Source organism: Canis lupus, chromosome 3, assembly GCF_011100685.1.
Source record: "Canis lupus familiaris isolate Mischka breed German Shepherd chromosome 3, alternate assembly UU_Cfam_GSD_1.0, whole genome shotgun sequence".
Lineage (NCBI taxonomy): Eukaryota > Metazoa > Chordata > Mammalia > Carnivora > Canidae > Canis > Canis lupus.
The window spans coordinates 58,519,262-58,533,040 of record NC_049224.1 but is presented as its reverse complement, the minus strand read 5'-3'; the positions used below and the strand labels follow the sequence as shown (position 1 = coordinate 58,533,040).

The 13,779-nt window shown below is 56.3% G+C and overlaps 1 protein-coding gene across 2 annotated transcripts in view; it reads right to left on the bottom strand.

Annotated features, from left to right (window-relative positions):
• The window catches only part of RASGRF1 (Ras protein specific guanine nucleotide releasing factor 1), a 94,196-nt gene that overhangs the window by 45,306 nt on the left and 35,111 nt on the right, over positions 1 to 13,779 (bottom strand). For both annotated transcript variants that reach the window (XM_038533032.1, XM_038533033.1), the window contains exons 5-9: positions 11,056 to 11,309; positions 5,443 to 5,522; positions 3,904 to 4,097; positions 3,614 to 3,723; positions 784 to 902 (exon numbers count right to left, since the gene is read on the bottom strand). In XM_038533032.1, the coding sequence (XP_038388960.1) occupies positions 784 to 902; positions 3,614 to 3,723; positions 3,904 to 4,097; positions 5,443 to 5,522; positions 11,056 to 11,309 (757 nt within the window). The remainder of the gene's footprint in view (positions 1 to 783; positions 903 to 3,613; positions 3,724 to 3,903; positions 4,098 to 5,442; positions 5,523 to 11,055; positions 11,310 to 13,779) is intronic.

Genomic DNA, 13,779 nt, shown 5'->3' with positions numbered 1-13,779 from the left:
GCTTGGGCAACGGAGCAGATTCCTGTTCTGTGGGGATGCTGCGTGTGCCAGAAGGGGTAGTTCTTTGGGTAATTCCATCCTGGGCCCCATGCGGCTCCGGTAAGCAGGGCGAGCCTGGGGAAAGGCATGGGTGCCACACGGGGGCTCAGAGCAAAACTCCAGGTGAGGCCACGTGCAGAGCCAGCTTCCCAGGCTGGAGGACGTGCTGCAAGCTTTCCTTCTGGTCAGAGTCCCAGGGCTGGACAGGAGGACCTCTGGGGCGTGCATGCAAAGCTGTTTCCCGCAGGTTGTGGGCTCTGGATGGGGCCACTGTCAGGTGCACAGAAGATCCAGCATCCCGTGGGGACAGCCAGCTCCTCCTCGACCCTTGTGGGGCTGTGCCTCCCAGATGGGGCTTGGAGGCATGTGGGGGCTGGGAGCCACTCTGAATGCGGCTGTCCCCAAGAGGCCAAGGATGATGAGCAGAGGACAGAAGGACCAGAGTCACACTGCCACCCCCACCCTGGGGCTAGAGATGCTTGTGATTTGGGGCTTGGTCCTCGGCTCCCTACCCTCGCCCCAGAAAGCACACGTCAGCATTTCTTAGGATGTACGACAGACACGCTGGGCCACTGGGGAAGAAGGAAGACGTGGAGACCAACGTGCCTGCACCTGTGTGTGTGGACGCGACACCCACAGCCCTCCAGCAGCCCTGGGTCACTCTGCAGACGCACCACCCGGCGATGTCCCAGGGCTGCCTGCCCCTGCTGCGGAGCCTCCCGGGACCAGGCAGGCAGGGCATACCTTGTCTCACAAAAGTCTGGCTGGTGTCCAGCAGGATCTCGCAGCCTTCAATGATCATGCGCTCGATGGCGAGGTTTTTCCGGATGTTCTCTGTCTCACTCACTTCGTCATGCATTATCCTGCAAGGACGGGAAATAAGTCAGGGGCAGGAGGAGGGAATGTCAGGCCTCTGGCCAGACCCAGAAGGAAAGCTAGGCTCCTAGGATTCTTGGAGCCTGCAGTCAAGCATTTATGGAGTACCCACTGTGTGCTGGACACTTTGTAGACTTGATCTCATTTTCCTCTTCGGGAAATCCAAGGAGGCAGGTGTTCTTATTTCAGGGAGAAGGAAATGGAGATTAACAGGAAACAGGTCTGTCTAAAAAGTCTGAGTCACGTGCAATAGAATGGCAATGGGAGGAATAAGGGAGCTCAGCAAACATCCTTTGTTCATTACTCTGTCCCTTACTGCACTACTGGCCTTATATCCATCCATACAACAAAACAAGTTCATCCCTGCCTCAGGGCCTTTGCACATGTTGTTTCTTCTCTGTGAATGCTCTTTATTATGGTTTTTTCCTTAACGCTGTTTGGGTTCTGGAATGACTGAGTTTTGGAGTGCTGGCCATCCAGCTGGCTCAGGGCAAGGCTGACTTGGGTTTATGTCCACAGGCGACAGCATGGGTGAGAGGGAAGCAGGACACCAAGCCACTAACCAGACTACAGAGCACTGTCCTGTTCTGACTGCCGCCACACCCCTCATCGCCAGCAGGTGGCGCTATCTACCCGCTCTCAAATAACCGCGTGGTGGGGAAAGAGGCTCCTAGGTTTCTGCGGATGGGGAGGTGATGAGTACTGTGGGAGGGAGTCTGGAAGAAGCGCCCGCTGCTCCATGGCCAAGGGTGCCAGGAGGGCTGGCGGTCCTCGCGGGGACGTCACCTGGTTCAAACTCCGACGATGTGCGCTGGTGCAATCAGCACAAGGCTGAGTGCTATGGGACACCTCCAGTTCCCCCCACCTATGGGGTTTTGGGGTGAGGACGGGAGATAACGGATTTCACGTACGGGCCTGATGTCTGGCACACGGCGGGTGACAGGGTGAAGGGCAGTGATCAGGGTGTTGTGACTGTATTTTTATCTGTTGTTTCTTCTATTGGACAGGGACTTGGGGGTGGGGCCCGGGCGCCCCCAGGGACGCTGTCCTGGGATCCCAAGGCGCAGCCCATCTCCGGGGGGGACATGAGACCCCAAGCCGCCTGCTGGCCTGTGCTAGCTCCTTGGGGAGGGAGCATTTTTGGAAGCAGCATTTTCAAAGCACCCCCTTTGAAAACAAGGGGGTGACTGCAAGGCAGTGAACCCAGTTTGCCACGAGATATGGGCCAGCAGCCCCGGGCTGGGGTCGCTGTCAGCTGGTGCACCCAATTTTCAGGGTCCCGCAGGTTGGGGTCGGGGTCAGAAGGGGAGTGGGGCAGGCCCAGAGGTGGGGTTTGCGAGCACAGTGAGGGCAGGGGTGGGGGGGGGAGTCTCCTTGGGCCCTGGGCAGGGAGCTAGGAGGGGCCAGTATCAAGGACTCAGGAGAGCTGTCTCCTGCGTGGCTGGGGCCCTGGGGAATGGGACTCGGGGTCTCAGGCCTGACACCTGGTCCCAGGTGTGCCCCCTGCAGCCCTGTGTACCCCAGGACAGGGTGCTCCATGGGGGCCCTGAGGCCTCTCATGGGGGACGAGTGTGCAGACTGTGGCTTTGGGATTCAAAGGGACATGGGGTGCCCACAGAGGTTGTGTGATCTGAAATCACGCCCCCCTCACACCCCCTCCCTGTCTGGGTGCAGCTGGCCCTCCCCCTGCCCTGACCTGCTGCCCCTTAACGGCCTGGGGTGGCCTCTTCGGGTGTGAGTGGCCCCAGGGCCCGGGCAGGGCTGTGGGTGGTGGGGCTCCCTGGCCTGCGGGCTGACCCTCCTTCCCGATTCCGCAGCCTGTCTCTGGGCACAGGGCGCCCCCTCACATCTGACCCCCACACTGTGGAGCCCCCGAGGGCCTCGCTCCCCTGACCTCCAGACACTGCTCCTGTCCCGCCATCTCTGCCACAGCGTCTGTCTCCCCAGCACAAAACAGGAAGGACTCCCCTCCAAACCGCCCCTCTGGCAGCTTCCTGCCCCTCCTGGCGGCTCAGCGAGGGCCCTCCATCTAGCCCGCTGGGGACTCCTGCTAATTCCCCCTTCAACACGCCGCTGGAGTCTGAGCCTCCCCCTCACCCCCACGGCCACCGTCCTCCACCGGCCACCATCATCTCCTGCCAGGGGTGTCGCCAAGGCACCCAGGTGTCTGGCCTGAGACCTGACCCCTGTCCCTGGGCCCCGTACCCCGGGCCCTCGGCAGCCCCGCTGGCAGGGGGAGGGCTCCCTGGGCTTCGGAGACTGGAGGCCACAGCCTGTGTCCCCAGCGATGGCACGGCCACTGATCAGAGTCTTGCACACGTGTGTGAGGCCACGGGGCTGACAGGTTCACACCCGAAGACAGACAAAATGGGCCTGTGAGTGTCGTCCTCTGCACCCGTGCCCGGGACATGCCACCCGTGCCACCCTGCCCGGAGCCACCCTGCCCCGAGCCACACAGGTCTGCCCCGGGGGCTCCGTCTGTTTCCTGCTGCTGGCGGCTGAGCCCCTGCCTCCGAACCCTCATGCAAGCGCCTGCTTCTAAGCTGGGGCTGAAGCTCCCACTGCGCTTCCTCACTGGGCCCCGGGGCGGGGGAGGCTCCTCGCTTGGCCTGGGGGGGTCCCTTCTCAGCCCCGGGGCGGGGGTGGGGATCCCTCCTCACTCGGCCCCCCAGGGGTGGCGCCCGGAAGCCAGGCTCACCTGGACAGCTCCTCCAGTTTGGACTTGGCATAGTCCAGGCTGTTGCGCTCCACGTGCTCGTGAGGGGTGTGCGCCAGGAGCTCATGCAGCGTCAGGATGTACCTGGGGATCTGTGGGAGGCGGGGGGGGGGCAGGGACAGAGGGATAGAGGGAGGGGGCAGGAAGAGAATGGCTCTCAGCGGGGCGGACCCCCCAGGGCAGGACCGAGGAAGGAGCAGGCTACCCTCTGACCTTGTGCCCTCCACACCGCACCCCCCGCCCCCGCAGCAGCCCGGGGGCGCTGGTGCCACCTGAAACATGGGGTAGGTGAGGAAGGTCTCCAGGGTCCGCTCCTCGCAGTCGGGCTTGGCCTCATAGTGCTTCAGCAGCTTGTCGAAGTCCCGGTTCTGCTTGCAGTGCGCCAGGATCTGCAGGCTGTACTGGTGGTTGCGGACGAACTCCTGGTAGATGTTGAGCATCGGCAGCAGGATGTCGAACAGGTCAGCTGTGAGGACGGCGCGTTAAGGGGGGCCGGTGCCCCCAGCCCCACTCAGGAGGCCAGGGCCAGCCCCAATCCCCACCCAGGGAGCCCCGTGGTGGCAGGATGTCTCTGGCACCCCAGCCCTGTCCAGGGCCAGATGGAGGGGCCCCAGCAGAATCACATTTGTAGAGATGGGGTCCATCTACTCTCGCCCCTGTGTCTCCGAGGGCCCCCGAGAGCAGGTGCAGAGGGTGCTCTGGTGGCCCCCACCGCTCCAGGACGAGGGCACTTCCTGTGGGCTCCCACCTGGGTTCTCTCTGCCAAGACTCGCTCTCAGCAGGCAACAGGCAGAAGGAGGCTGCCTGGCACAAGTCGCACCCCACTCCGTGCCCCGCCCAGGTGGGGGTGGAAAGGCCTGCCCCCAGCCTCCATCTGCGACACCTGTGAAGGGCCGGCCCAACCAACACTCGACGGGTGAGATGGACCCACGGACACCGTGATTTACAAACCCTGTTACGTTAGAAAAACACGTGCTTTGGTGACAGACTGGGAGGGGGGGTCCTGGGGAGGGCTTCCCATTGTGCGGCGAACAGTGCTCGCCTGTGCTACGGCTGGAAGGGCAGCCCCATCCTGCCAGGGGTGCTCGTATCCTGACCTTGGGGGATGTGTGTGGGGGTCTCTGACTTGAGAAAAATAGAAGGAAGTGCCAACCCGCTCAGAGGCCTCCAAGGCCTGAGGGCAGAGCAGCCCTTTGTCCAGGAACTCTACTTCTGGAAACCTATCCCAAGGAAATGCTCCGTAAAAAGAAAACATCACGCACAGAAATCATTTCTAGTAACAAAAAAGCAGAAATAATTCTGATGAGCCAGTGGCGGGCAGTAGAGCATTACGCAGCCGTCAACAAGCACACTTCCAGGATAAGAAAAACATTTGTGCTATAAAGTTAAAAAAAAAATTAAAATAAATAAAAAACCAACAACCCACAGTAAGATTCAAAATCTAAATTTGGTATGTTTGCAATTATGTAAAACGGGGAGGGGGGGGACCCAAGATCTATGCAGAGAAAAAAACTGGAAGAAAACACACAGAGATGTTTATCGCAGTTATCTCTGGAGGGAGGACTATGAATGATATTTTTAAACCTTTTCTCATTTTCTGGATTCTCAGATTTTCTCAAATGGGTACGTCGATATTATTTTTAAAAGGGAAAAATAGATAGGTAACTAAGAATACGTGGCTTCCTCCGAGAAATACTGTTTCTGTGAACCAGTGCTTCCTGTGCTCCCCGGGAGGGATTCCGGGCTCTGGCGTGGGCCTTCCCCCACGCTCTGCAGGGCGGCCCACGACCCCGCCACGGCTGGCTACTCACCCAGGACCAGGGTGGGCCAGCTGGAGATGCGGGCCTTCAGGCCTTGGTAGAAGATCTGGTGCAGGAACATGATGGTCTCGCTGCGGGGAGAGCACAGGGTGAGTGGCGCCCCGGTGGGGGCGGTTTCAGCCCCTCCAGGGCACCCCGAGTAGCGGCGCCAGGCAGTACGCCAAGCAGCGAGTCCTGTCCTCCACGGAGCCCGGTGAAGGCCCACCAGCACTGTATCGGGCTGTATCGCTCGGGGCCCAGGTCCGGACGAGCACGCAGGACCCCCGTTAAGAAGCGGTGGAGGATTTCCAGATCGCCCCAAGCAGGGTTCCCCAGGTGGGGCCTGCCGGCCTCCCTGCGCCCCCTGAGGTCTCGCCATCTGGGACCCCAGACGAGCCCAGGGCTCCAGAGGATACCAAGGAAAGGCCAGGGTGCTGTGTGTGCAGGGCTGCGGCTGCAGACCTGGTCTCTGCCTACGCCCCTCCCCCGGCTGTGTGGCCTTGGGCAAAATGCCTAACATCTCTGAACCTCGGGTCTTTCTGCACAAAACAGGCAGGTGAAATGAGGTAACTCCTGGAAACGTCGGGACTGCCAGTGCCTGGTGCGTGGCGGGCACTCAGTCAACGCGGGCTCACCGCCACCCTTTCCGGGAAAAGTTAGGGAAGCAAAAGACCCCATGTGCCCTCCATGCCGGCGTTGTCACCACCTGGAGTGCAGGGGAATGTGCTGTCCCCTGGCAGCCACGCTGGCCTTGGCTTCCCGCCGCACCCCCTTCCCGCCCACCGCTCCCCAGGCAGCTGGCCCGGAACAGCCCCAGTCTGCTGTCACAGCTTGTCCTGAGGACACAGGACTGCTTGTCTCTGCAGGGGACAGGCTCCTGCCTCCTCTTGCAGCCCCTCCCTGCCTCCCTGAGGCCACGCGTCACCCTGATCCTACCACCCTGGGGGCTGGAGGTCTCCCCGGGGTGCCTGGGGCTGGCCCTGACCCAGGTAGGGGAGTCCAGAGGACGTCCAGGTCGTGTGCCTGATTCTCGGACAGGAAAAGTGAGGCCCCGAGAGGAAGGGTCGGCGCAGCCTGAGCCCCTGACCTGGCTTCCCCCTCCCTGGAAGGTTCTCTGTTCCTGGGGGGCGGTGCGCGCCCCCCCAGCTGTCCTCTTTTCCAGCATCATGGGCCTAAGGGCATCCCCCCACCCCCACCAGAGTCTTACTCCCTCTGCGCCATAGGCGGCGGGGATGGGAGGTGCCGGGGCGCAGGCCTGTGGGGAGCAGAGCAGGGGGTACCCCGAGATCCTGGGGGGTGGGGGAGATGGACAGACAACACCTGCAGGCTGGGGGGCAAAGCCTGAACTCAGTTACACTGGCAGATGTGCAGGACGGAAGGAGAACCGGTGCCAGGGGGAATGTTCACATCATCCACAGACATGAAATCTTCAGAGTGAGGTCCCCGCACTGTGGAGATTCACTGTCCCCTCCTCGATGTCCCACCAGAATAGTCCCCCCACCGTGGTCACTGATCCCTGACCAGGGTCCCCCCCCCAGGTGTGGACACACACTGACTCCCGACCAGGGTCCCCCCCCCCCAGGTGTGGACACACACTGACTCCCGACCAGGGTCCCCCCCCAGGTGTGGACACACACTGACTCCCGACTAGGGTCCCCCCCAAGGTGTGGACACACACTGACTCCCGACCAGGGTCCCCCCCACCCCAGGTGTGTACACACACTGACTCCCGACCAGAATCCCCCCCAATGGCTGAAGTCATTTTGAGTTAGGCAGCTGTCCCCTATAGAGTGACTCAGGGCTGGGCTGTGTCTCTGTGGCCTCAGAGTGACTCGGACAGGGCTGGGCTGTGTCTCTGTGGCCTCTGAACTAGTCTGCTGTGTGGACAAACACGTATTAATTCCAAGAACTTTCGTTGGCCCCATGTTCAAAAAGTTAGAGACTGACTCAAGGGTGAGTGAGAATGCACAAGTGGCAGAATGTTTGGTCTGAGATGGGGAGACTGAGGATCAGGGTACTTTCTGGGGTTCCTGAGGGAGCCGGAAGGCTCCGGACTACCCCGAGCACTGCCCAGCACCACTCAGGGGAGCCATTTCCACGCACTGCCAGCCGCCCACTGCTCAGGATGCATCGGGGAGAAATGCACCTTCTTAAATTCCAACACTGCACGGGCCACTGTAGTAGCATGTTAGGGACATCATAAGCTAGGACTATAAAAATACAGTTGATGAAGCCTTCATTTTTAAGGCATTTTAAGGAATTTCACCTATAATGTAGAAGCTACCATTGTTATCCATCTCACAAGAGAATAAAATGATCTCATTTTGATTTGATATGCTTTGAAAAAAATCATTGTTATGTTCCTTAAATGTTTTTCCTATGCACTGGCCACCTGAATTCCTTCTCTGGGAATTCCCTAGCTACGTCCAATTATTATTCTGTCTCTTCTTAATTTTAAATAACCCCACATATGTAGCACATAACCTAACATAAACACTGTAGACACTTTTGCTCAGTGGTCTGCCTGCATTAGCACCATTAGGTGTGTTTGATGTTTTAATTCATCGTTTTTTGGGAAGTTTGTCCATCTTGTCCCCCCCTTGCCTTGTGAGGCATAATATTTCTTTCTGTCTTCGGTTTCTGAGTGTGCATGGGTTGTGCACACACTCACCTGTTTAATTTTCCTGCTTCACGCTTACATAAAATACTCAACTGCAGTTCACGCTGGTGTGAGATGCACGCAAGGGGTATAAGCGCAATCCTCCGCAGTTAGGGTAGCTGATTGCCCGATTCCATCTAACGATGCGCCGCCAGCTGTTTCCACTGCTCTTCTACGCTGCTGCTTATCGTTAACTTCTTACACGCTCTTAGGTCTGTTTCTAGACTTTCTAGCTCTTAGGTCTGTTTCTAGACTTTCTATTGTATTTTCCGCTACTACACTCAGGCTGTTTTTGTTACTTTACTATATTTATCGATTTCCATAACATATTTCAGTTAAAGTAGGGAATGTTTCTTTCAATGCTCTTGTTTTGAAACACAGTCACCTATTTACGTGTATTTATTCCTTCACTCGAACTTCAAGATCATTTTGCTACACTGCACTTTGGTTGGAATTCTATGACATTCATAGAATATTCTGGGAGAACACGGCAACTTTATGGGACACAGAATCTTTTCATCCAAAGGACTGGCTCACTCCCTGTTTTTGTACAGTCTGCAAGCTCAGAAAGATTTTTACATTTTTAATGGTTTGAAAAAAACCCAAAAGAATATTTCACAGTATGTGAACACATACGACATTCATATTTTAGTTTCTGTGAAGATTTATCAGAACACGGCCATGTGCGTTCATTCAGGACCGTCTGTGACTGCTTAGTTTCGACACAGACCACATGACCCACAAGGTCTAAACTATGTCCTGTCCGATGCTCTACAGAAAAACTGTGCTGATCTCTGGTCCATGTGAATAGTGTCTCTGAATTGTGCAATGTGTAGCTGGTGCAGCTGTACACTACAGCCCTGACCCCATCCATGGTAAGCAGGATGCAGACACAGAGTAAGTCACTATTTAAGTGTGATGGGTACCACAAAGGGCAGCATGAGGCCCTGTGAACACACAGCAAGGACATAAGCCAATGGTGGCAAGGGACATGGGGGTGGCCAGGGACGTGACCTCCGAGGAAAGACATAAAGACAGTAGGAGACACCATCAAGAACAGCAAAGTGGAAGAACATCTGAGGGAGAGTTGGGACACACCGGGAAGGGCTCATTCTGCCTGGAGCCTCCTGAGCCCAGAGATTCCATGGAAGATCCATGAAGTATAACAAAATGATGGAAAGATTAAATCAGCACAAAAGCACAGGTTCATCTCTTGGTGGTTGTGATACATGGTCACCAGGGGCTTGCAGTCATGGCCTAAGAGAAGGGGGGACAGCCCAGAAGTGTCCCCGTGCCTCCCGCAGCACAGTGGACCCTTGGGCTGCCCGGGTGTGGACTGCACGGGTGCGCTCACACGTGGGGTTCCCTGATTAATAAAGCGCGGTGCCCAAAACACATTTTCTTGAGGCTGTTTTCTCTCCTAGCTCACTCTGTTGTAAGGTATGTTTCGTAAACCACATAACAAATGAGTATGTGTGATCACTACGGCTTCCGGTCAAGAGCGGGCCATCGATGGTTAAGACTGGGTGGAGTTCAAGGTTACATGTGGATGTTCAAGGGTGTGTCCCTCACCCCCAAGTTGTCCAGGGTCAGCAGTGTTTCTGGGGATGCACCAAGCCTGCAGGACAGGGGTTTGTGACCTGTGGCAGCAGCACCTGTGCACCTGCTGCACCTGCTGCAGGTGGGGTGCCCCGGCCCCATCTTGGACCCTGAGACAGAGAAGCATGAGGGTCCCAGCTCCCGTGCTCACTCACGTGTGCCCATGTGTGAACCCTGCTGCACTGCCTGGGTCACCCAGGAAGGGACTGTGCAGGTCACAGTGTTGGAAAGAGTCCACTGTGATTTCTGAGCTGTTATCCGATGTCACAAAAATATAATAACTGATTTATTTGTTTCAAGAAATGAATTAAAAGCATTTATGTAATACTTAAAAATTGGGTTCAACACATATATTAAAAAAGCAACCTTGTAAGGCCCAGTGGCTGAGTTCTAGAAGGTCCTATGAGGTCAAAGGCTGTTCCCCGTCCGTCTCTCTCTTGCCCCGGCTCTGCCGCGGTGTCCACACCACAGCTGGAGGCCTGCCCACGCCGCTGACTCTGGGCCTGTCCAGCCAGAGCCTTGGCCAGCCTCTGCCCATCTCTATCACTCCTAGCCCACTGGTCCCTCGCACCCAGCACCCCCTGGTCCTGACCGCCATGGGGCGGGCCTACATGGGGGCTGGTTAGAGTGAGTGAAGTGGCTGAATGAACATCCTGGGGCACACGGCAGCCCATCCTCATTCCCGGGGGGAATCGCTTACCCTCCGCACTCTGGGTATGTGTTTTCAGGCCTGTCGCTTTTAAACGGCTCACTCAATTTTCACACCCACCAAAAAGCTCATCTATTTAAACAACTTTTTAAGAAACTCCTTTTAAAAAGAGGTAGACAGCAGAAGAGCAGTGCAAGCTGGACCCTCTGGGGTACCACAAGTCCCACAGTGACGCTAGAGTCACCATTCGGGAAAAGGAGGTGCGTTTAGAGGGCAGATATGTTCGGGCAGAGAACCGGGCCTCTGGTCACTGTGGCTGCGTCGGGGTAGAAGGACAGAGCGTAGTTAGCTCCCGGAGACTTGGCTTCTCAGCAGGGACACTGTGGGAAGAGCTGTCCTTGTTGAGGGGCTGGGCAGGGCCCTGCCTGAGGTTTCCGGCAGCCCGGGGTCTCTGCTAGCTGTGCCCGCAGCGTTCCCAAGCTCAGCCAGGTTTTAACAATCAAACATGCCTCCAAACCCTGCCAGGTGTTCCCTGGGGGACAGGACCCCCCAGTGGAGCAGCTTTACCTGCTGCATGGCCTCCGTGTGTGCCCTGCACCCACACTCGCTGGAGGTGGCCTGGAGTCATGTGGCTTGGGCACCTCCACCCTGTGTGGCCCATCTGCTCACCTGCCCTGGGCGGGTGCTCCGTGCTGGGCCAGCCCCTGGGGGAGCTCACCTGTTGAGGAAGATGCTGCTGACGTCGTCGTGCGTGATGGGGGGCTTCTTGGAGCTGGCGGCCATCCGCAGTGGGCGCAGGAAGTTGTTAACCAGGATGTGGAGCTGCTGCACGTACTCGGCCTCGGCCTCCAGCATGCTGAACACCACCTGGTTCCTCTTCCGCATGCTATCAGCGTGCGGCGAGCGGATGTAGTCCTGGATGATGGTCTTCCACTTGCGCCGGCACAGCCAGCCCCGCAGGAAGCTCTGCACCTGGGGGAGTGGGCGGGAGGGTCTTGGTCAGAGGGCTTGGGGGCTCATGCTTCCAGGAGCGAGGGCTCCAGGGCGGGGACATGGGCTCTGTCCACCTGCCCCCTCTGCAGGCCCAGAGGAGGGCCAGGCCTGCTCCTGCTGCCTGCGAGCTCCTGGGCCCGCTGCCTGGTTCCTCTGAGCCAGTGTTCCTGGCTGTAGGATGGGGCTCATGAGGAGGCACCTGGACTATAAATGTGGCCCCGGGACTGGTGGCACCAGCATCCCCCCAGAGTGTGCTGGAAATGCAGATGCCAGGCTCCTCCGTGGACCCCTCCATCTCAGCAAGATCCCTGGCTGCTTCAGAAGCATTGACTGAAGGAGGGGAAGGGTGGCTGAGTCTCCACTGGAGCAGGAGCTGGAGGACACAGGCCTGCCGGGCTGTGGTGGCCCATCTACACCTCATCTTGTCTAACGACAGGCCTGAAAGCCCACAAGTTCCAATTAACACTCATCTGGATAGAGGGTGATTATCGAATTGAACAGAATGTGACAAATTAGTTAATCTCATGCTTGGGGCCTCATCGGCACTTCTGAGTGCCCACACCTGCTTAGACCTCTCCTGCCTCTGTGGGGAAATGAATGCTGATACTTGACCATCTTGCAGTTGGGCTGCTTGGCACGGCCACATGTTGGCAAGAATCCAGGAGAGGAACCAGGTTCTTGGCTACCCCAGAGCTCCCTGCTGCTCCTGCCACGGGATGGGGCCCCAGGGGCCCAGGGGTCGCCTGCTGAGGAGCAGGCACAGACACTCACCAGCCTTCACTGAAAGGGGCATGGACAGCAAATGCCATTGTTGGGGTGCAGATGTGTGGCTAGGGGTGTTGGCCCTGGAGAGGAAGCTAGCCCTGAGCTCAGACTACTCTCTTCCAGAACAGGGAACCTCTCTCTACGTGGAGGGCTTGCCCTGACACCCCAGGAGGGTGAAAGTAGAGGGAGGGAGGAGGATTTCAGCCGGTACTTGAAATGTTCCAACCATATAATGTTTGTCCTTCTCCGACTGACTTACTTCACTCAGCATAATACCCTCCAGTTCCATCCACGTTGAAGCAAATGGTGGGTATTTGTCATTTCTAATAGCTGAGTAATATTCCATTGTATACATAAACCACATCTTCTTTATCCATTCATCTTTCGTTGGACACCGAGGCTCCTTCCACAGTTTGGCTATCGTGGCCATTGCTGCTAGAAACATCGGGGTGCAGGTGTCCCAGCGTTTCATTGCATTTGTATCTTTGGGGTAAATCCCCAACAGTGCAATTGCTGGGTCGTAGGGCAGGTATATTTTTAACTGTTTGAGGAACCTCCACACAGTTTTCCACAGTGGCTGCACCAGTTCACATTCCCACCAACAGTGTAAGAGGGTTCCCTTTTCTCCACATCCTCTCCAACATTTGTTGTTTCCTGCCTTGTTAATTTTTCCCATTCTCACTGGTGTGAGGTGGTATCTCATTGTGGTTTTGATTTGTATTTCCCTGATGGCAAGTGATGCAGAGCATTTTCTCATGTGCATGTTGGCCATGTCTATGTCTTCTTCTGTGAGATTTCTGTTCATGTCTTTTGCCCATTTCATGATTGGATTGTTTGTTTCTTTGGTGTTGAGTTTAATAAGTTCTTTATAGATCTTGGAAACTAGCCCTTTATCTGATATGTCATTTGCAAAGAGAAGAAATGTGTGGGAAATATCAGAAAGGGAGACAGAACATAAAGACTGCTAACTCTGGGAAACGAACTAGGGGTGGTAGAAGGGGAGGAGGGCGGGGGGTGGGAGTGAATGGGTGACGGGCACTGGGTGTTATTCTGTATGTTAGTAAATTGAACACCAATAAAAAAAAAAATAAAAAAAAAAAAAAAATAAAAAAAAAAAAAAAAAAAAAAAAAAAAAAAAAAAAAAAAAAAAAAAAAAAAAAGAAATGTTCCAACCAGAACGGCTTCTGAAAATGGGCTGAGAAGCCCAGCAGAGCCACAGTTGAGAGGCAAGGCCAGCGCATGCCTGCCAGGATGGGGATTGGCTCAGACCCACTGGCAACACCCCTGCCTATGGCCTAGCAGGTCCTACAGACTCAGGAAGCCAGCTGGTGGGTCTCCTCAGGCTTGTGGTGGGTGGCCCTGGGCTGCATGCATGGCCTCGTGCTTTCCAGGAGGCGATGTCCCAGTGGTGTCCAGGAGGATGTGTGCTCTGGGGCTGGGCGGCTGGGGTTTCAATGCCATGTGCCAACGCTGAGCTGGTGACCTGGGCAAGTCCCTCTGCCTCTCTGCACCTCAGCCTCCCCGTAACGTGAAATGCAGATAATAATGAAACCCCACAGGGTTTTGAGTTAGGAATGAATTAATCTGCATAAAGCTCCTAGAATAGCGTCTGACACATAGAAAGTGCTTAATGAATGTTAGCTATTTCTATTCTTGAGAAACAAAATCCAGATTTTTATGTGAA